Source organism: Erinaceus europaeus, chromosome 20 (assembly GCF_950295315.1).
Source record: "Erinaceus europaeus chromosome 20, mEriEur2.1, whole genome shotgun sequence".
NCBI lineage: Eukaryota > Metazoa > Chordata > Mammalia > Eulipotyphla > Erinaceidae > Erinaceus > Erinaceus europaeus.
In genome coordinates this window covers 37,421,071-37,444,885 of record NC_080181.1, presented here as the reverse complement: position 1 = coordinate 37,444,885, position 23,815 = coordinate 37,421,071, and the positions used below count along the sequence as shown (strand labels likewise).

Genomic DNA, 23,815 nt, shown 5'->3' with positions numbered 1-23,815 from the left:
CACAGACAAAGAAAGGGGCCAATAGCAGTGAGGCCTTAGCCTGGACTGGCCTGACTGTCTTCAGGCTGTATATACAATAGCTCAGGGAGAAGAGTCATAAGCTTTAGACTGGCTCCAGATGCGGCCTAAAAGGTTTCAATATTTAATTCCTTTTATTTTTAATATAAAACATTTAATTTACTTATTTTTTTATTTATCTTTTTTTTTTTTTTTTGCCTCCAGGTTTATAGCTAGAGCTATGTGCCTGTACTGAGTTTACTGCTCTTGGTGGCAATTTTTTCCTTTTTTCTATTTTATTCGATAGGACAGAGAAAAATTGAGAACGGGGGGGCCTAACAGTAGAGCACCTAGGACCTGTGTAAGGACCTGGGTTTGGGACCCTGCTCCCCACCTGCAGTGGGGTCACTTCACAAATGATGAAGCAGGTCTGCAGATGACTACCTTTCTCTTTCCCTCTCTATTTCCCTATCTTCTCTCAATTTCTCTTTGTCCTATCAAATAAAATGAAAAAAAAAAAAAAAGGAAAAATGGCCACATGTAGCAGTTGAATCATAGTGCTGGCACCAAGCCTTAACTGGAAGCAAAATAAAAGAGAGAGAGAGTAGGGGGAGATAGATAGATAGATAAAAGAAAAAGACATTATGTGTCCCTGCTGCAGAAGGGGAGTTGAGGCTTGAACCTGGGTCCTTACTCTTTACCTGGGTCCTTATATGGGTTTAACCAGGTGCACCACTCCCCACCACTCCCTCTACCCCCATTTAATTTCCACCTCCAGTCTGAACTAGCACTGGCTTTTTCCCACATGATCCACTGACTTTCTAATAATGAGCTAGTTAGCTTACTCCTAAGCTCCTATGCCAGGCTACACATGGTTATTTCCCCCTGACAATGGCCAAAGTGACACCTCTCCATCTCCTCAAACCAATATTAAGAGTCCTGGGCAGGTGCTGGGAGTTCAGGCATAGGGGTCATCAATCACCAATGATCTTCAGCTTCTGAAGAGTGGTCAATGGTGACCTACATGTCAGTCCAACTTGCCACCACAGGCTATATATAGTTCAACAGCTCAGTTACCAAGAAAACATTACCAGATAAAGACAAGGCAGTTTTCAATAACCAAAGCATCCTGCCCATTCCCATAGCCTCATCGCCTTGTCACAGCGACTCCCCCTTTCACATTTCCTGGCATATCTGACCCCAGCAGTAAGGCTGTTGGGCTGGTACCACAAAAGCTCTTGCTGGGACTCCCTACTTCTTCTTGCCCCCAGAACAGCAGACATGACCCTTATCAGTAATCACAGAACCAGCTTCCTTTCCTGTGGTCTGTGGCCCTGCACTCACCAGGAGAGCCGTACTCATGCCGGGGAAGCCGGCAGATCTTGGGCATCACCTCCATCAGCGTCTTCACATACTGCAGGATGGTGCCTTGCAGCTGCAGGAGACACAGATCGTCAACACCAGCCACTGCTCCCAGAACCAAGCGGAGACAGGTAATCCCACCCATGGAAAGAAAGCAATCTATAGAGACTGGTTGAATAGACTCCCTTTTAATGGTAGGTGTCTAAAGTTTTTTCCAAGTTTTTAGCAATTATGGCCATAAACTGAGCTTCAAGCTTTCTCTTGGCTACTGTGTGAATCACTGGGAGAATAGGAAAGACATATATTTGTCAACAAAGAATCTTAAAGAGGGGGCTGGCTGCGAGTGCATCTGGTTGAATGTACGTTACAGTGTGCAAAGACCCAGGTTCAAGCCCCCAGTCCCCACCTTCAGGGGGGAAGCTTCATAAGTGGCGAAGCAGGGCTACAGGTGTCTATCTCTCCCTGTCTCCCCCGTCTCTCTCGATTTTTGACTATCTCTAGCCAACAGATTAGATTTTGGTGTATTGCACCAAAGTAATGGACTAGAGGAGGGGGTGTTCAGGTCCTGGAACTTGATGGCAGAGGAGGACTTAGGTAGTGGGTTAGTGTTATGTGGAAGAACTCTGATGTTGGGAACTGTGTGAAATTGTACCCCTGTGATCTTATAGTCTTATTAATCATTATTAAATCACTAATAAAAAATTAGATTTTATAATTTCCTCCTTACATTAACAGAAATAAAGTATGCATATGGGACTAAGTCCACAATAGTTAACAGATCTCTTTCCCGCAAAGAAAAAAAAGGAGAAAAAAAACTCAAATTAGGGCATAAGGTGGTGCACTAGGTTAGGCACACACAGTACAAAGTGCAAAGACCCCAGTTCGAGCCCCCCGCTCTCCACCTATAGAAAACATTCCTATGTGTGACTTTTCACCTTATCTTGAAGTTACAGTGAAGTGTCTGAATCCTTCACTAAGGACATAGCCTCTGGCACTTGGAGTCCCCAGAATCCAAGGCCACACGGGGCATGGGACGATGTGACACATACCAGGCTCTTGACGACCTTCAGTAGCTCCTCCATGACCACAGCGATGCCCTGGTAGCCCAGCAGCCTGCAGATGACCTGGAAATGCGGAGGCCCCACAAAGTTCCGGTAGCTGCCATAAATGCTGGAGTAGGCCAGGTTCAGAGCCTGTGGAAGAGAGAATGAAAGTGAATGCTTAACTCTCAAGTTTCAACATGGTTACTCAAGGTGTGGGGCCAGGGAAAAATAGCATAGCTGTTTATACAAAAGACTCTCAAGCTGAGGTACCAGAGGTTCAACCTCTAGTACCACTACAACCCCGAGTTGAGCTCTACTCTGGGTTTTTTTTGTTAGTTTGTGTTTCTTTTGCCAGAGCACTACTCAGCTCTGGCATATGGTGGTGTGGGGGATTGGACCTGGGATGTTGGAGCCTCAGGCATGACAGTCTGTTTGCATTATGTGACTATTATGCTGTCTCCACCATCCTATACTCTAGGGTTTTGTTTTTATTATTTTATTATTTTATATGTGCTAAGTTCTACCTCTATGGAGATTTTCCCATCATTATTTTGTGATTTTTTTTTTTTTAAAGATTTTATTTATTTATTAATGAGAAAGACAAGAGGAGAGAGAGAAAGAACCAGACATCACTCTGGTACATGTGCTGCCAGGGATGGAACTCAGGACCTCATACTTGAGAATCCAATGCTTTATCCACTGCGCCACCTCCCGGACCACTGTAAGTGATTTCTATTGAGTTCTCAGTGATCAGAGAACATGCCCTGTATGATCTCAATTTTGTTAAGTTTCTTTTTTTTTGTTTCTTTTGTTTTTGTTTTATGTCATTGCCAGGGCTTCTGGTCAAAATGGTGGTCTTTTGCTCTTGTTGCTATCAACACAACAATAACAAAACAACATTTAAAGGGAGACCCCAAATCCCATTTGCTTTATTCTTACCTTTAGGTTCCTGATTAACAATTTGCCCTGCTTTATGTCTTAATGCTTTTCAGCTACAACGCTGCAGATACTACAATGACGCCAACCTGACCTCCCTGGGCAGAAGACCTCACCAATGTGTCATGGAACCTTGCCTCTCCAGAGTTCTACCCCACTAGAGAAAGACAGAAACAGGCTGGGGATGTGGATCAACTTGCCAACGCCCATGTCTAGCAGAGAAGCAATTACAGAAGCCAGACCCTCTACCTTCTGCACCCCATAATGATCCTGGGTCCATACTCCCAGACAGATAAAAGACAGGAAAGTTTCCAATAGAGGGAATGGGATCCAGGACTCTGGTGGTGGGAATTGTATCCCTCTTATCCCATGGTCTTGTTGATCATTTTATTGATCAATCAATAAAACAAATGAACAAATAATAAAAAAACACCATGCAAAGACAAACATAGAAATGAGTTTGAACTGCTGAAGAACTAACAACAAAAAGAAGACTCAGAATTCAGGTGGCACAATTTCAGTAAAATTTTTCTCCCTGTTCTCTTCCACACCACTGAGTGAGGACTTCACTGCTGCAGCCATCTGCCCTACTGGGCTCCTAACACTGCCAGCTCTAGCTGCTGCTTCTGCTGCAGCCAGCACCAACATCACCTCTGCCATGGCTTCTGCTGTGGGGTGGTTACATTTGTGGGGACTGCCAGCTTCAGTCCACCCAGCTCCCGTGTGCCTGGTTTTGTCTATGCCTACTGCTTCATGGTCATCATTTAGTTCCAGTTAGGCTCCTGCCACCCACTGCCAACCATAATGAGAAGATACTGTAATTTGCCTATAACATCGGACCAATACAGCAGTTTAAAGAAAACTCTAGGGCGGTGGTAGATAGCATAGTGGTTATGCAAACAGACCCTCATGCCTGAGGCTCCGTCAAGTCCCAGGTTCAATCCCTCATACCATCATAAGCCAGAGCTGAACAGTGAGTGCCCTGTTAATAAACAAAAATAACATAAAATAAAATAAAAATGAAAAAATAAATTATTCATTTATTTAAAAAAAACAAACTCCAATTTCAATATACCTACATAAAACTCCTGAAGACCTTGAAAATACGCTCCTAAAGATGTTCACTGAATTTAGAATTATGGAAATAATTATCAGAGAAATATGAATTCCTAATGGGGAAGGTTAGATGGTGGCACACCTGGTTAAGCGCATACTACAGTGCACAAGGACTCGGGTTCAAGCCCCTGGTTCCCACTTATAGAGGAAAAGCTTCATCAGTGGTGAAGTAGGGCTTCAGGCATCTCTCTGTCTTTCTCCCTATCATCCCCTCTGCTATCAGTTTCTCTCTTTATCCAATAATAAATAAAAGATTTAATTCAGAATAGCAATTAGAGAAATAATAAGTCAAAACCACAGCAGAGTACATCTGCAAGAAAACAGACACCAAAGTGGAAAACAATTTTTTTTCTTGTTATTATCTTTATTTATTTATTGGCTAGATAGACATAAGTTGAGAGGGAAGGAGGTGGTAGAGAGAGAGAGAGAGACCTGCAGCCCTGCTTCACCACCTGCATAGCTTTCCCCCTGCAGATGGGGACCGGGGGCTTGAACCTGGGTCTTTGAGCATTGTAACATGTGCACTCAACCAGGTGTGCCATCACCCAGACCCCATTTTTTTTTTTAACCAGAGCCCTGCTCATCTCTGGCTTATGGTGGTGTGGGGGACAGAACCTGGGACTATGGAGCTTCAGGCAAAAATTTCTGTTTGCATAAGCATTATGCTATCAGCCTCCCCCCCCTTGGAAAATAGCAATTTAATGTAGAAGTCAACAAAAAAAAAGGCAGTGAAAATAAAAGCCATTAAAACAAATGAAAGAGATTAAGAGACACTATCAAGAAATAGGATTACAAGAGAAGAGAGACAGTTTAACAGAATGGGAGGTAAGGTTTGCAGGTGTCTATCTTATTTATTTATTTTCCCTTTTGTTGCCCTTTATTGTTGTTGTAGTTATATTGATGTCATTGTTGGGCAGGACAGAGAGAAATAGAGAGAGGAGGGGAAGACAGAGATGGGGAGAGAAAGATAGACACCTGCAGACTCACTTCACCACTTGTGAAGCGACGCCCCTACAGGTGGAGAGCCAGGGGCTTGAACCAGGATCCTTACACTGGTCCCTGCGCTTTGCGCCATGTGTGTTCAACCTGCTGCACTGCCACCTGATTCCCCTCAGGTGTCTTTCTCTCCCCCCTGTCTTCCCCTCCTCTCTACATTTCTCTCTGTCCTATCCAACAATGACGACAACAATAAAAAACAACAAGGACAACAAAAGGGAATACATAAATAATAATAAAAAAGAAGTTAACAGAATATATGAAGAAATCTTTGTTGAGAATGTCCTCAAATTAAATAAGGGGATAGATACTCATATCTAGGATGCTTGAAGGATTCTAAGAAAAATGAGGATCCCGGTATACAATTTGCATCCTTGAGGTCTTGTCACCAAAAATAAATACACAGAAACAAAAAGAGCAAATTCAATCCATCTAATATTTCTTTCCCTGCAGATGGACACCTGCCTTGCAGATACCCAAAGTGATTATGGCTGACAAGACCCTATGGAACTGTGGATTCAGAGCTGACCAGAAACAGAAATATGTTGCCTACAGAACAGAAAACACATGCCCTGTGGCCCAGGAGGTGACGCAGTGGATAAAGCATTGGATTCTCAAGTATGTGGTCCTGAGTTTAATCCCTAGCAGCACCAGAGTGATAGCTGGTTGATGCTGGTGACTTTTCCAGACCTGCACAGCATCTGGCCAAAGTCAGCTGTCCTTCCCTACTCTGGAAGGGTAGAATTCTGGGTTGTGGACTTGTGGGCTATGTTCTGGTGCAGGTTCCCACTAGCATTGCCATCAAATGCTCAACCTTCCTCTTTGTCATTCCTTATGAATTCTGGGGAGGAAGTGGGGGACCAGTGGCAGTCACCTCATTTCTCAGTTCCACCTTCCCACAGACTCAACTTTATCAGGAAGTAATACAAACTTATTTTGTGGTCATGCCTGAGAAGGGGTTATACATTTCAGAGTATAGTTCAAATCTCTTAGTTAAAAGATACAAGAAATGATCACTACTTGCAAAATCTTCTAGACCTAGCTTCTCAAACTGTAAATTACAAAGGTATAAAACACAACAATTTAATTTTAGAAAGGAAGTAATGACTGCACTTATAATCTTTTCCAAAAACATCCACCAAAATATCTTTGGAGGGACCAAAGAGGGGTGGGAGCAGTAGACAAAAATATGCCATCTTGAACTGTAGCGTTTGCCCATTTCTCAGGCACAAACACTCTCAGGATGGCTAAGTTCAAAAACTTCCTATAAGGAAAAAGTTAGTCAATTAGCTGAATGAGAAAGTTTACCTCTCCATGGAAGATTAGAATTTGAAAAGAATAATTCAGAAACGCCTTTTCTACATCTCAGATCCAGCTAGTGCTGAGAAAGTGTGTCAGTATGGTCATGTCCCCATCTCCAACGGCCTGCATCTCTCCACCTCCCACTCCTCTTCTCTTCCCCCCTATAGCTGCGCCTTCCCCACTCTCTAGTCTGGCTATTCTGGCTCCGAGGTGCCCATTTATATCTCGCATACATTTTTTTTATTGCCACCAGGGCTACTACTGGGGCTCAGTGCCTGCACAAAGAATCCACTGCATCTGATGGACATTTTATCTTGTATCTTTTTTCTTTTCTTTTTCTATTTTATTGGATAGAACAGAGAGAAATAAGAGAGAAAGGGAAGCAGATATGGAGAGAGAAAGACACCTGCAGACCTGCTTCACCCCTCGTGAAGTGTCGCCCCTGCAGGTGAGGAACAGGGGCTCAAACCTTGAGCTTTGTAACATGTACCTGATGTGTTACTGCCCAGCCTGGCCCCCTACAGCACATATCTTATCTGCAGCAAGGGTGCACTCCAATTCTTCTCTCCAGGTTGAGGTTGAGCACAGACAAGCACCAGCGTGTACCCCTATAAGCTAAGAGAAGCCTTGGGACTGTGATGATAGCTAGACCATCACAGCAGAAACACATCACTCAATAGTAGAAACTGACAGCCATTCTGAGCACCCAGAATTCTGCAGGTGCACAAGATTCCAGGCCTTCTTTACTAAACAGCTGGCCAACTTTAACAGCAGAAGCACTTCCATTCTCCAAGCTGCTTTCCCAAAACTCTCCCAGGTGCTTACCATCTCAGCCCATGAGAACATCAACAATGGTTCCCATACTTTAATTTTTTCTATTTATTCATTTTCAGAAAGTACATTTTACTTTTTAATGAGGGTGGGGGAAGATGCAGAGAGAAAGATACACAGAGAGGGGGCCAGGCCACACACCTGGTTAAGCACACATACCAAGTAACCCTGGTTTGAGCCCCTGCTCCCCACCTGCAGGGGGCTGCTTCATGAGTGGTGAGGTGAGGCAGGTCTGCAGGTGTCTAGCTCTCTATCTCTCTATCTCCCCCTCCCTTCTCAATTTCTCTGTCAACAAAACAAAACAGAACAAAACATGGCCACCAAGAACAGCTGGTTTGGAGCTCCAGCAATAACTCTGGAGGCAATAATAAACAAGGAAGGAAGGAAAGGAGGGAGGAAGGAAGGAAGGAAGGAAGGAAAGAAAAGAAAAGGAAGGAAGGAAGGAAAGTAGGTAGGAAGGGAGGGAGGGAAGGAGGGAAGGAAATAACAGCACTGCTCAGCTCTGGTTTATGGTGGGTGGTACTGGACATTGAATGTGGGACTCTGGAGCTGCAGGCATGAATGTTATTTTACGTAAGGACCCTACATTTTTAAAAGAAAGAACATAAAACACAAATTAAAGGGGGTAAGGCAATAATAGCACACTTTTCTAGCTGGATAGCCCACCATGCCCTCTCTGTCAGAGATATGACCCCAACACTCTACATTTTCTCACCTTGATGTTTTAAGACTTTTTTTTTTTTTGCCTCCAGGGTTATTGCTGGGGCTTGGTGCCTGCACTACGAACCCAATGCTTCTGGAGGCCATTTTTTTTCCATTTTTGTTGTTCTTGTTGGATAAGAGACAAAAATTGAAAGAGGGGAAGACAGAGGGGAGAGAAAGACACCTGCAGACCTACTTGTTAAGTGACCCCCCTGCAGGTGGGGAGCCGGGGGCTCAAACAGGAATCCTTACTTCAGTCCCTGCCCTCCAGGCCATGTGCACTTAACCCAGTTCACTACCACCTGGCCCCCTAAGATAGCGTGATGTTTATGTAAAGAGACTCATGCCTGAAGCTCCAAAGTCCCAGGTTCAATCCTTTGCACTACCATAAAACAAAGCTGAGCAGTGCACATGTAAGAAAAGGAAAGAAAAGATTTATTTATTTATATATATATATATATATATATATATATTTTATTTATTAGAAAGACAGGAGGAGAGAGAGAAAGAACCAGACATCACTCTGGTACATGTGCTACCGGGGATTGAACTCAGGACTTATGCTTGAGAGTCCAACGCCCTATCCACTGTGCCACCTCCCGGACCACTTACTTTTGTATTTATTACATACGAAACAGATATATCCACATTAGGAAGGAAAAAGTAGCCAAGCCAAACGACCTTGATATCTCTGGAGCCAGGGACTAAACTGGCTCAGACATGTAAAGCTGATTGGCAATTCGGCTTGATGATTTTAAACCTTGAATTCTCCCAACAATCTCACTTATTTTAGTGTCAAGAGTGAGGAGGGCCCAATGTATCACTAATAAAGGGGCTAATGGAATGCAAGAAAAAATATCTATTTTGTACCTGGCACGATATACTTTAGTCACTGCAGCTAAACTGACTTAAATTACACTTCAGTATTTGCTTCATTCCGAACTTAAAACATAACAGACATTAAAGAAGGAGAAAAAAACCTACCTTTGATCCATGCAAATACTGAGGTTGTGCATTAGGTTGTTTATCTCTTTGAAACTCTTGAGAAAATGGTAATACTGTTCGAACAAATCTAAATGAGAAAATACAGAAAATAAAAAAATTAAATGGCTGTTGTCTAAAATCCAAAACTTTCCCTAATTGATATGATCATTGGAATTAACTAATATGAACTAGGTACAGCATTCTGGAATAGAATTAATACACTAAAAGTTCAGAAAACAGAGAGAAAACACCAGGGTACTCCCATCACATAAACATACTTCTTAAACCCAGGAATGGAGTCCAGTCAATTTGCATCAGGATATTTTCAAGTGAAATTTAGTCCTTTGATAAGTTTTAAGGACCAAACATCCATACTGTGGGGTCAGATATGACCATAACATTGGGGCAGGAGCAAGTGAGCTGACTCGGGCACCAATGTCCAGTATGGATGACTAGTTACATGTAAGTTCAAAGGAAGGAGGGAGTCGGGCGGTAGCGTAGCGGGTTAAGCACACGTAGCACAAAGCGCAAGGACCAGTGTAAGGATCCTGGTTCGAGCCCCCAGCTCCCTATCTGCAGGGGAGTCGTTTCACAGGTGGTGAAGCAGGTCTGCAGGTGTCTGTCTGTCTTTCTCCCCCCGCCCCCCGTCTTCTCCTCCTCTCTCCATTTCTCTCTGTCCTATCCAATAATGACGATAACAATAAAAAAAAAAAAGAGGCTTAAAAAAAAAAAGGAGAAGGAATAACAAACATCTCCTATTATCCAAGAGACCATGGCATGCTCATGGATTAGGAATCACTGAAAATCAAATGCTCAGGTTTTAAAACAGAAATGCCGAATTTGGCTGATGTCTTAAATCAAAAATGTTTATTTCTTTTTTTATTCCCTTTTGTTGTCCTTGTTGTTTTATTATTGTAGTTATTATTGTTGTCATTGTTTTTGGATAGGACAGAGAGAAATGGACAGAGGAGGGGAAGACAAAGGGGGAGAGAAAGACACCTGCAGACCTGCTTCACCACCTGTGAAGCGACTCTCCTGCAGGCGGGGAGCTGGGGGCTCGAACTGGGATCCTTACACCGGTCCTTGTGCTTTGAGCCTCTTGTGCTTAACCCGCTGCACTACCACCCAAATCCCAGAAATGTTTATTTTAAACATTAAAAAAAAACTATAAACATACCTTTTGTGTTTAAAAGGAAAAACAAGGTGGCACAGGCGCCACCATGTGAGCTGCTTGACACAGTACCAGCTTCGCAGGAAGTTCAGCTGGACTCTCCAGGCCAAACTGAAACCATCTTACCTTCTGCCATGTATAGGGCTTGAGATTAAGCTCTTTGTGGTTTTAACAATCCTTACCTATGGCCAGGCTTAGAGCCTGACCAATGACAAAAGTAATTACAAAACCTACACCACACTCTATAGGATTGATCATAATGGAACAAGCAATATCAGTAATGCAGAATTTTTCAGAAGACTCCAAGAGGAAGAAATGTTTCCCCCTTTATCTACAACATTTACTTTAGTATTCCCACTAAAATATAGGGAAAGATTGTTAATTCCCAAAGTGGAGGGGCCATCTTACATTGTTGGTATGCTTCTAGTTCTGCTTCTGGGATCCCTTCTGTTACACTGCTTGACGTTGTGGTCTATTTACATGGTCATTCTGTTACATTGGTTTGGTCTCACTCCCCCTGCCTCCGGGAGATTTTGGTTTAGTCCCTGCTAGTTTTGCACTTCTTGCTTCTCCCCGCCCTCTATCCGATATACTTCCTTGGTTCCGGACGCTGCAGCCGGAGGAGAGAGATGGAGGAGCCCACTGTGTTGTGATTAGGTTGTTGGACTGCTTGCCCGCTCGTGAATAAAGATTAAATTGCGTTCTCAGCTCAGCCACGAGTTTCTGGTCGTCTATGTCTCCTGCCCGTGAAACCAGCCCGGCAAAAACAACATTACATAGCATAATTAATAAATAGAAAGTTATGGTATCCGCCAAGATACAATGGGCCTTTTAGTCTACCACCCACCACTATGCTTCCACTTCCTTATACAGGAATAGTACATGAGAACCTAGGTCACATAGTGAGCATACGAGAAAGATGGATTCCAGCTAGAGAGCTTAATTTTATGGAAAGGCTGGCCAGGTCAGCACCACCTTGGTGCCTTATCAGTAAGGAACAAAACAAAACTCCTTGATCAAACAATGAAACACATTTTATGAAAAATGGGGCTGTCCAATTTGTTTAAGTCCCCTAGAAACATAACATGAATGAATCATGGCTTCTGATGCACAGGGATAGGAGGGTGGCATAAACATACATAATAGATAGAATATTAATCTTAATCAATAGGACATCTGCCTAGCACATAGGTACAGGAATAACAAAAGTCATAGAAACTGTGATGTAATCTCTATGGAGAAAGATACCCTCAGAATGTAAATGTTCTACGAAGCAGGAAATATTCCCTACCTGCACTTTTCTTATTTGGTGATTTTTTTAAAGTTTTTAAAAAATATTTATTTATTCCTTTTTGTTGCCCTTGTTGCTTTATTGTTGTAGTTATTATTGATGTTGCTGGATAGGACAGAGAGAAATGGAGAGAAGAGGGGAAGACAGAGGGGGAGAGAAAGTTAGACACCTACAGACCTGCTTCACTGTTTGTGAACTGACTCCCCTGCAGGTGGGGAGCCAGGATCCTTACAGGGGTCCTTGCGCTTTTGAGCCACATGCGCTTAACCTGCTGCGCTACCGCCCAACTCCTGGTGATTTCTGTTTCAGTAATTTAAAGCCTTGGTGATTTTTGTATTAGTGATCAAAGCCTTGGTAATTTTTATATTAGTGACCAAAGCCGTGGTGATTTTTGTTTTGATAATCTATACCTTGGTGATTTTTGTATTAATGATCTAAGCCTTATGAGACTATAAAAATAAAGTTCTGCTTGAGCATGACAGAGACGTCTGCTTGAGCTTGATTCAGCATCAACACACTCGTCTCTCATTCTTCATTCTTTGCTGACGCTCCTCCTCCTTCAGCATACCCTAATAACCTGGCGAGGCTGGCCCCCAGCAACAAGGGATATCTAACTATTAAAATCTGAGGACTTGAATACATTGTACATTAATACATGAAATAACGGTGGAAAATGATGTATCAGTGGTGAGGGATAAAGAAAGCATTGGACTTGAAAAAGCCCAAGGTTCAACCCCTCGCATCAAATATGCCACAGCAATGTTCAGGGTTCTTCCTCCTTTCCCATTCTGTCATGTTAATCAATATATATATATATATATATATATATTAACCAGAGCACTGCTCAGCCCAAGCTTATAGGAGTGCAAAAGACTGAATCTTGGATTTTGGAGCCTCAGGCCTGAGAGTCTCTTTGTATAACCATTATGCTATCTAACCCCCACACCCATAATAAATAAATCTTTATTTAGAAAATGGTATATGTTGCATAAGTATCCCGGTCCAGGCCCCTGGCTCCCCACCTGCAGGGGAGTCGCTTCACAGGTGGTGAGGCAGCTCTGCAGGTATCTTATCTTTCTCTCCCCCCTCTCCATTTCTCTCTGTCCTATCCAACAATAACAATGACAACAATAACAACTACACAACTGCAACAACAGGGGCAACAAAAATGGGAAAAATGGCTTCCAGGAGCAGTGGATTCGTAGTGCAGGCACTGATAACCCTGGAGGCAAAAAAAGGTATATGGGGAGCCAGATGGTGGTGCACCTGGTTAAGCGCTCATATTACACTGCTCAAAGACCCAGGTTTGAATCCCCAGTCCCCATCTGCAGGGGGAAAGTTTCATGAGTGGTGAAGCATGACTATAGGTGTCCCTCTGTCTCTCTCCCCCTACTTTCTCAATTTCTGGCTATCTCTATCCAATAAATAAAGATAATACAATTTAAAAAAAAGAAGAAGAAGAAAAAAGAAAAATGGTATATGGGAACCAGGAGGTGGTGCACAGGACTCAGCACACAGGTTACCAGGCCCAAGGACCCAGGTTCAAGTCCCCATTCCCCACCAGCAGATGGGAACCTTCATGAGCCATGAAGCAGGGCTATAGGTGTCCTTCCTCTCCCTGTTTTGTAACCTGTGTTTAACCATTATGATCCACCAACTATCCCTGCTGTCTCTATCTCTCATTCCCACCACAATTTCTCCCTGTCCTATCTAGTAAAAAGAAGTGGTGGATTCTTTGTGCAGGTACCAAATCCCAGTGATAACCCGGATGGCAAATATATATGGTATCTTGTTGGAGCACCTGATTATAATGCCTGTTTTTTTCTCAGCTAGACTGTTTTTCTTAATTACTAACAGCTATGTATTACACAGGACATGCCAGAAATTCTTTGCCTTCTCTGCAGCCTCCAGGGGTGTTTTGGCCATATCAGGGTAAACACAGATAGTGGTCAACAGGCCTTCAAACTGACATGAAGCCAGTCTTACCTGTTATTCCTTAATTATGCCTACATCCTTGGGGTAGGATCAGGATTTGCAGAGTAAATAGAATCTGTTGTATTCACTAGGACTGGAGATAACAACTTGAATCATGGTTTTAAGATACTTGCATAACCTATAAGATACTTGACATTGCTATACAGACATACACAGGCACACACACAGGAGACATTTTTCACCTGAACCTGATGTGCCTGCATGGAAGACACTTGATAAAACCTTTTTTCTCTCACTACTAATAGTGTGATGAAGTTTTTTCTTTTTTCTCAACCCTGAGTCATGAACAAAACTCTGCAAGCACACAGCTTGATAGTATGTGGAACGATTGTGCATATCTGAGGGGAAGCCAGAAAGTCAAGTATCACGGTGCTGATGGTCTGGATTCTGTTCACATCCTTTAATGAGTGTTCAGTTATGTGTGTTTTAAAGGGGGTCAGGGTGCAAGCTGTTAAAGTACCTGGAAAATCAGCCAGGCCCTTTCTTTTTTTTTTTTTTGCCTCTAGGGTTATTACTGGGGATCGGTGCCTGCACTTCTGAACCCACTGCTCCTTGAGGCCACCTTTTTCCCATTGTTATTGCTGTTGTTATTGTTGGATAGGACAGAGAGAAATTGAGAGAGGAGAAGACAGAGAGGGCAAGAGAAAGATAAGACACCTGCAGACCTGCTTCACCACTTGTGAAGCAACCCCTCCCCCTGCAGGTGGGGAGCTGCGGTACCTCCTGGTTCACTACTGTGTGTGGGGGGGTCCTCTCGCTCTTTCTCTTCCTCCCTCCTTTCCAATTTCTTTATACCGGAAAAAGTTGACCCAGAGCAGTGAAGCCCCAGTGATGATGATAGATAGACAGACACACAGATACACAGACAGACATGCAGGCAAGAAGTAAAAAAACAGACCCTATAGGGGCAGCCAGGATTGCTGGCTTTTGCCTTAGGGCCCAGCCTACTTACTGTTGCTTCTCACTGAAATAAACTTGCTCTGCACTTACTCTTCTATAGTGGCTTGTAATTCTGCTCTCCCACATTGGGAGAAAACCCCCCCCCCCCCCCCCCGCCCAAGGTATGTGTTCTCTCTCTCTCTCTCTCTCTCCATTTCTCAGAAGCCAAGCCAACACAAATAATAGTTTAACAACATAACCATAGCAAATGCTAACAGATCCTATGTTGGTCTGTGGAGCTGTATGCTTGTGCAGTCCTCTGCACTCCCACACTTTAAACATGGAAGCTCTCACTACCTCACTTAATGAATGCCTTTTTGGTCACTGTAGGCCACCCCATCACCTAAAGTCCTAGTTAGGGAATCCTTAGATTCCTCCCATAGATAATAAGTGCCCAGACCCCTAATAAATCCCTCCCTCCACCATCACTGGTCACTTCCATCAGGAACGTCATTATAATCCCTCCTGTGGGCTTCTTCAGAACCTTATCCTCACTACGAACTACCAATGGTAGGAAGTGCCCCACTCTCCAAAGGGAGGCTGGGTCATCCTACTCTGCAATTTGAGGAAGACTGATTCTGAAGTGAGTACAGCCTAGAATGTTCCCAGCTGGAAACTAATTCTAGAGGTTTGTGTTTTGGGGCCACCCAGTCGCACACACATTACCATGTGCACAGAACCAGGTGTGAGTACCCGCTCTGCACATGCAGTTGGGGAAGCTTCACAAGTGGTGAAGCAGACGTCTCTTTCTCCCTCTCTATCTCCCCATCTCTTCTTAACTTCTCTCTGTCCTAGCAAGTATAATAGGAAAAAAAGGGGGGGGGACAGCCCCCAGGAGCACTGGATTCCTAGTGCCAGCACCGAGCGTCAGTGGCAATCAAAAAAGAAAAAGTTTGTGTTTCATAGTGGTCATGATGAGTAATTCTGAAACTATTTTCTGCATTTTCGACTGCTGAGCAAGTGAATATATACAAATAATGAAACAGTCCCAAATGTTGAAGGAAGTTACAAATATGTAAAGTGAGAAGACTGTGGTTCTGAACCGGAATTAAAGACATCAGAATGAACTCATGGCTTTAATATATAGTTGTAGGGAAGGAGAGAGTGAGTGGGAGGGAGGGACGATTGCTAAAAATGGTACTAGAAGCTAGACTCAGGGAACAGTTAAATTTGCAAAGATCAGAGAACCACACCCTTCACTGACCCAATGTGGTTCCTACTAGCCTTGCCCCTTCAAAATAATGAGAATGGTTAAGATCTATTGGGAACTTTATTTTGGAAGAAAATTCATTGAAGGTCCACTGTGATCCGGGAAGCAGGAAGGCCAGATGGTTCCAGGAATCCCAATTAACCTTGCCGCTGATCCAAGAGAGAAAGGAGGCTGAATTAAGCATAGTACCTATCTCCACTCCATTTTAGTGACAAGTGAGTATTTTCCAGGGCTGAAGAAACATCAAAATGATCAAACAAAAGACTTTTGTGCCTGAAGCTCTGATGTCCAGGTTCAATCCCCAACATCACCATAAGTCTTCTGGTCTACACAGGTTACTGGGTTACAGTACAAAGCAGAATCACCACCACATTCCTGTTTTTTTTTTAAATATATATATTTATTTATTTTCCCTTTTGTTGCCCTTGTTGTTTTTCATTGTTGTAGTTACTGATGTCATTGTTGTTGGATGGGACAGAGAGAAATGGACAGAGGAGGGGAAGACAGAGAGGGGGAGAGAAAGACAGACACCAGCAGACCTGCTTCACTGCCTGTGAAGCGACTCCCCTGCAGGTGGGGAGCCGGGGCCTCAAACTGGGATCCTTATACCAGTCCTTGTACTTTGTGCCTCGTGCGCTTAACCCGTTGCGCTACCACCTGACTCCCTCACCACCACATTCCTATGTGGGGCTGCCTTGAACCCATGGAGCTAAAGCAGACGCAGGAGCCTTAGCCCCTAGTACACTAGGTTCTGTCCTGTGCAACACAGATGTAATCTTTTCTTAATTATCTTTATTTTATTTATTGAATAGAGACAGCCAAAGATCAAGAGGAAATGGGGTGACAGCGAAGCAGAGAAAGAGAGACACCTACAACACTACTTCACCACTTGTAAAGCATTTCTCCTACAGGTGGGGACTGGGGGCTTGAACCCAAGGCCTTGCACATTGTAACATGTGCACTAAACCAGGTGTGCCACCACCCAGTCCCTCTTTTTTTTTTTAAATATTAATTACAGAAGCCAGACCTTCCACCTTCTGTACCACATAATGACCCTGGGTCCATCCTCCCAGAAGGTTAAAGAATAGGACAGTTATCGGGGGTGGGATATGGAGTTCTGGTGGTGGGAACTGTGTGCAGTTGTACCCCTCTTACCATATGGTCTTGTCAGTGTTTCCATTTTTTAAAAAAAATATTTATTTATTCCCTTTTGTTGCTCTTGTTGTTTTATTGCCGTAGTTATTATTGATGTCGTCATTGTTGGATAGGACAGAGAGAAATAGAGAGTGTTGGGAAGACAGAGAGGGGGAGAGAAAGACAGACACCTGCAGACCTGCTTTTACCACTTGTGAAGCAACTCCTCTGCAGGTGGGGATTTCTATTCTTTTTTTTTTTTTTTTGCCTCCAAGGTTATTGCTGGGGCCCGGTGCCTGCTCCTGGGGGCTATCCCCCCCTTTTGTTGCCCTTGTTTATCGTTGTTCTGGTTATTATTATTGTTGTTATTGATGTCACTGTTGTTGGATAGGACAGAAAGAAATTGAGAGAGGAGGGGGAGACAGACAGGGGAAGAGAAAGACAGACACCTGCAGACCTGCTTCAATGCTTATGAAGCGACACCCCCCTGCAGTGGGGAGCCGGGGGCTTGAACCAGGATCCTTATGCTGATCCTTATGATTCCCACCATGTGCACTTAACCTGCTGCACCACTGCCTGACTCCCCCTTGTGTTTCCATCTTATTGTTGTAGTTATTATTGCTGTTATTAATGTAGTCATTGTTAGATAAGACAGAGAGAAACGGAGAGAGGAGGGGAAGACAGAGGGGGAGAGAAAGATAGACACCTGCAGACCTGCTTGACCGCCTGTGAAGCGACTCCCCTGCAGGTGGGGAGCCAGAGGCTCAACGGGGACCCTTATGCTGGTCCTTGTGCTTTGCACCATGTGCGCTTAGCCCGTTGCGCTACTGACCAACTCCGTAGTGTTTCCATCTTATAAATAAAATTTTTTATCATTAGAGTCAGAGAGAAATTGACAGGGGAAGGGGAGATAGGAAGGGAGAGACAGAGATACTTGCAGCCCTGCTTCACCACTGGTGAAGCTTTCCCCCTGCAGGTGGGGGCCAGGGGCTTGAACCTGCGTCCTTGAACACTATAAAGTGTGTGCTTAACCAGGTGTGCCACCACCTGGCCCCAGATGTAATCTTGATTTCCCTACTCCATATGCCACACACAAAGCCATGACCACACATCCCAGCTGCAGCTCAGAGTTGTACTTGTAAACTGAGGAGGTGCTGGGCAGGAGAGCTGAGGATCCTGAATGTGAGACAGGGTTGGAGGGTGCAAAACCTGGACTGCACTTGGTCATTTGTGGCAGGGGCACTGGAACCTCAAGCAGGCAGCATACTCACTCACCGGTTGGTAGATCCATTATAGCAGTAGTTAGGAAGGAAGTCATAGTTGAGCTCCCAGAAGACATGGAGGGTGATTCTTCCATAGGGTGCAGACACGTTGTGATTAGCCTCCCGGAACATGGCGTCAAAGCTGTCCAGCGTCAGGTATCTGCTCAGCAGTTTGTGGGTCATGCGGTTTATTTCCAAAAGGCCATCCAGCTCCTGTGGGACCACAAAGAGGGGTGTAAGCAAAGTACTAGATTGCCACAGAGGTCTCCATTTCTCACACACGAAGTGCTCTGGAGAGGTGAGCACAAAGAGGTCTAGAATGCAAAGCAATGGTATGGTGGTAGCAGGTGGCTGGTAAGTGAAAAGAAGCTCGTTTCTCACACCTAGATGCACCAGACCCTGCCCTACTACTTGGAGATGTCCCATGATAAATTCTGCCTATATCTTTCTGTCTATGTAAGCAGCAACTGGCTATATAAGGAGATTAAATAATTAATTAAAATAATTAAAATCAATGTAATCTTTCTAATGTGACAACAAATAATCTAAAAATGACCTATGTCATTTGCACTGTATTTCTACTGGGCAATGCAGATCAAAGAAAGGAGTGGGGAGATAGCACAATGGTCTACTCAATAGACTTTCATGCCAGAGGCTTGCAGATCCCAGGTTCAGTCCCCAATACCACTAAAATCCAGAGCTGAACAGTGCTCTGGTCAAAAACAGATAAGCAAATAAGATAAATAAAGATGAAAAGACAAGGTGAAGAAGAGAGCATCTTTGTACATAGCTAGCAGAAATGCAAATTATTATATTCACTATGAAAACAGAATGGAGTCTCCACAACAAATTAAAAATTGAACTAGTGACTCGACTTCCGGAGACGGAGCTATGAGCAGCAGATCGCTTTCTCTCCTCTCCTCTCTTCTTCTCTCCCGGATCAACTAGGAATACCAAAGGAGACCACCCGGGACCGAAATAAGACAGGACTAGAATGACCACAGGAACCCAGTAAATCACTGGTGAGTACAAACACGTGTGGCTGGTGACAGAGAGGAGAGAGGAGCCTAAGGAGAGATTAAGTGACTGCTAACAGTTCAGCAGTTTATCAGTTGAGACACCACCTCCAGTCTGCTCCACCAACAAGGGGACAGCTTAAGGGAGGAGAGGACTCCCCAGAGACTCACCAAGTTCAACTCTGAGTCTCCATTGCTACTACCCTCAGAATCTGGAGCAGCAACAGGGAGGGACACCAGGGGACAGAGATCTAACTGGGAAACTCAGGAGAAGACCTATACCTTGGTGGCATAGCTAAGGGAATGTAAAAGTCTCTTTGCATAACCACTGGATTATCTCTGCCACACCCTGCTTTATCTCTTGGTTAGGAGTCAGTGATTAAGCTAAGAAGCCTATTGAGAGTTTAAAAGCCCTCAGGCTCCCATAGCCTACAGGGAAGAAAAAAAAAGAGGCTTTTAACCACTGAGCTCCAACTCAGGGATTAAAACAACTGTGAACTTGCACCACTGTGACCCTTTAATTAACTTACTTAGACACAAGTCAATCCAGGCAATAGTGATCAATAATTTGAAAAGTACTGATAAAGGGAACTCATAACATAATATATAAAATGGTTAAAACAACAAGAAAAAATATTGGAGAATCGAACCAGGACAAGAGTCCAGCTAAAAGTCCACCAGAGGGTGAAGCACAAAATAACGAGTTCAAGATCCAAACATTAGCTAAGGAAATAATAACAGGAGTGAGTAAAGAATTTGAAAAAATTGCAATCAGAAATGCAGGAAGAACAAATGAGAATATGGAAGAAAATACTAATTATCTCATGGTTATTAGAGAGCTGAAAACTGAAATCGCTGAGCTAAGAAGGCAACTAGCTGAACAAGCTAAAACAGTATCAGAGCAGGGCAACAAAATAGATGAACTCCAGAAAGCAGTAGAGGGCAGAGAGAATAGAATCTATGAAGCTGAAGACAGAATTAGCAAGATTGAGGATGAATTAGAGACAACTAAAAAAGAAGTAAGAGATCTCAAAAAGAGATTAAGAGATGCTGAAAACAACAACAGAGTCTTATGGGATGACTTCAAAAGAAACAATATACGCATTATTGGCATACCAGAGGAAGAGAAGGAGAGGAAGAAAGCATTTTCTAGGCCATAATAGCTGAAAACTTCTCTAGTCTAGACAACATCAAAGACATAGAGACTCAAGAAGCCCAGAGGGTCCCAAACAGAATTAACCCAGACCTAATGACACCAAGACATGTCATACTTAGAATGGAAAGGAATAAGTATAAAGAAAAGGATCCTGAAGGCTGCAAGAGAAAAACAAAGAGTCACCCACAAAGGAAAACCCATAAGATTAGCAGCAGACTTCTCCATACAAACACTGCAGGCCAGAAGAGAATGGCAAGATATCTATCGAGTGCTCAATGAGAAAGGCTTTCAGCCAAGAATACTATATCCTGCTAGACTGTCATTCAGACTAGATGGAGGCATCAAAACCTTCTCAGACAAGCAACAGTTGAAGGAAGCAACCATCACCAAGCCTGCCCTGAAAGAAGTTCTGAAAGGTCTCCTATAAACAACCAGACCACCACAAATAGGACATATATCAAAACACTCTAAAACTCTACAAGAATGGCGTTAAAATATCTTCAATCGTTGATATCAATAAATGTCAATGGTCTCAATTCACCTATTAAAAGACACAGAGTAGGAAGATGGATCAGAAAACACAACCCAACAATATGCTGTCTACAGGAAACCCACCTAACTCAACAAGACAAACACAGACTTAAAATGAAAGGATGGAAAACTATCATACAAGCCAATGGCCCACAAAAAAGGGCAGGAGCAGCTATTCTCATATCTGACATGATAGACTTTAAAATAGATAAAATTAAAAAAGATACGAATGGACACTACTTAATGCTCAGAGGATCAGGAATCAAAAAGACTTAACAATTATTAACATCTATGCACCCAATGAGAAACCATCTAAATACATCAAACTTCTACTGAAAGAGCTACAGCAATATATTAACAGTAACACAATCATAGTAGGGGACTTCAACACCCCACGCTTTCAACTTGACAGATCATCCAGGAAGAAAATCAATAAAGACATAAGGGAGCTAAATGAAGAGATAGATAAATTAGAACTATTGGACATTTTCAGAGTCATTCATCCCAAGAAACTGGAATACATATTTTACTCAATTCCACATGGGTCATTCTCAAGGATAGACGATATGTTAGGCCACAAAGACAGCATCAGCCAATTCAAGAGCACTGAAATCATCCCAAGCATCTTCTCAGACCACAGTGGAATTAAACTAACACTTAACAATCAACAAAAGATTAGTAACAGTCCCAAAATGTGGAAGCTCAACAGTACACTTCTTAACAACTTCTGGGTCAAAGAGGAAATCAAGGAAGAAATCAAAATGTTTCGAGAGTTCAAGGAAAATGAAGACACAAGCTATCAAAATATTTGGGACACAGCTAAAGCAGTCCTAAGAGGGAAGTTCATAGCTATACAAGCACACATTAGGAAACAAGAAAAAGCACAAATAAACAGCCTGATTGCACATCTTAAAGACCTAGAAGAAGAACAACAAAGGAATCCTAAAGCAACCAGAAGGACAGAAATCACTAAAGTTAGGGCAGAAATAAATAACATTGAGAATAGGAAAACCATACAAAAGATCAACAAAAGTAAATGTTGGTTCTTCGAAAGAGTAAACAAAATCGACAAACCTTTAGCCAGACTCACAAAACAAAAAAGGGATAAGACCCAAATAAATCAGATAGTAAATGAAAGAGGAGATATCACAACAGACACCGCAGAAATTCAACATATCATGCGAGGCTTCTATGAACAACTATATGCCACCCAGCTAGAGAACCTAGAAGAAATGGACGATTTCCTAGATACCTACCAACTTCCAAAACTAAGTAAAGAGGAAGTGGATAACATGAACAGGCCCATCACAGCTAATGAAACTGAAACAGCTATCAAAAACCTCCCCAAAAATAAAAGTCCTGGACCAGATGGTTTTACAAATGAATTCTACAAAACCTTCAAAGAAGAATACTTCTGCTTTTAAAAGTCTTCCAGAAAATTGAAGACACTGGAATACTCCCTGCAAGCTTCTATGAAGCCAACATCACCCTGATACCAAAAGCAGACAGGGACACAACCAAAAAAGAAAACTACAGACCAATATCTCTGATGAACATAGATGCGAAAATACTGAACAAAATTCTAGCCAACCGGATACAGCAGTATATCAAAAAAATTGTTCATCATGACCAAGTGGGTTTTATCCCAGGCATGCAAGGTTGGTTTAATACACGTAAATCAATCAATGTGATCCACCACATCAACAAAAGCAAGACCAAAAACCACATGGTCATATCAATAGATGCAGAGAAAGCCTTTGACAAAATACAACATCCCTTTGATCAAAACACTACAAAAAATGGGAATAGATGGAAAATTCCTGAAGATAGTGGAGTCTTTATATAGCAAGCCTACAGCCAACATCGTACTCAATCGTGAAAAACTGGAAGCATTTCCCCTCAGATCAGGTACTAGACAGGGCTGCCCACTATCACCATTACTATTCAACATAGTGTTGGAAGTTCTTGCCATAGCAATCAGGCAGAAGCAAGGAATTAAAGGGATACAGATTGGAAGAGAAGTCAAACTCTCCTTATTTGCAGATGACATGATAGTATACATGGAGAAACCTAAGGAATCCAGCAAGAAGCTTTTAGAAATCATCAGGCAATGCAGTAAGGTGTCAGGCTACAAAATTAACATTCAAAAGTCAGTGGCATTCCTCTATGCAAACACTAAGCTAGAAGAAACTGAAATCCATAAATCAATTCCTTTTACTATAGCAACAAAAACAATAAAATACCTAGGAGTAAACCCAACCAAAGAAGTGAAAGACTTGTATACTGAAAATTATGAGTCATTACTCAAAGAAATTGAAAAAGACACAAAGAAGTGGAAAGATATCCCATGTTCATGGGTTAGAAGAATTAACATCATCAAAATGAATATATTACACAGAGCCACCTACAAATTTAATGCTATCCCCATCAAGATCCCAAGCACATTTTTTAGGAGAATAGAAAAAATGCTACAAATGTTTATCTGGAACCAGAAAAGACCTAGAATTGCCAAAACAATCTTGAGAAAAAAGAACAGAACCGGAGGCATCACAGTCCCAGATCTCAAACTGTATTATAAGGCCATTGTCATCAAAACTGCTTGGTACTGGAACATGAATAGACACACTGACCAGTGGAATAGAATTGAGAGCCCAGAAGTGAGGCCCCACACCTATGGACATCTAATCTTTGACAAAGGGGCCCAGACTATTACATGGGGAAAGCAGAGTCTCTTCAACAAATGGTGTTGGAAACAATGGGTTGAAACATGCAGAAGAATGAAACTGAATCACTGTATTTCACCAAATACAAAAGTAAATTCCAAGTGGATCAAGGACTTGG

At 42.8% G+C, this 23,815-nt stretch overlaps 1 protein-coding gene across 2 annotated transcripts in view; it reads right to left on the bottom strand.

Annotated features, from left to right (window-relative positions):
- CYFIP1 (cytoplasmic FMR1 interacting protein 1) overlaps positions 1-23,815 on the bottom strand; it is a 114,059-nt gene that overhangs the window by 17,725 nt on the left and 72,519 nt on the right. For both annotated transcript variants that reach the window (XM_060179242.1, XM_016192858.2), the window contains 4 exons: positions 18,285-18,484; positions 9,270-9,357; positions 2,409-2,552; positions 1,342-1,432 (listed from right to left, as the gene is read on the bottom strand). In XM_060179242.1, the coding sequence (XP_060035225.1) occupies positions 1,342-1,432; positions 2,409-2,552; positions 9,270-9,357; positions 18,285-18,484 (523 nt within the window). The remainder of the gene's footprint in view (positions 1-1,341; positions 1,433-2,408; positions 2,553-9,269; positions 9,358-18,284; positions 18,485-23,815) is intronic.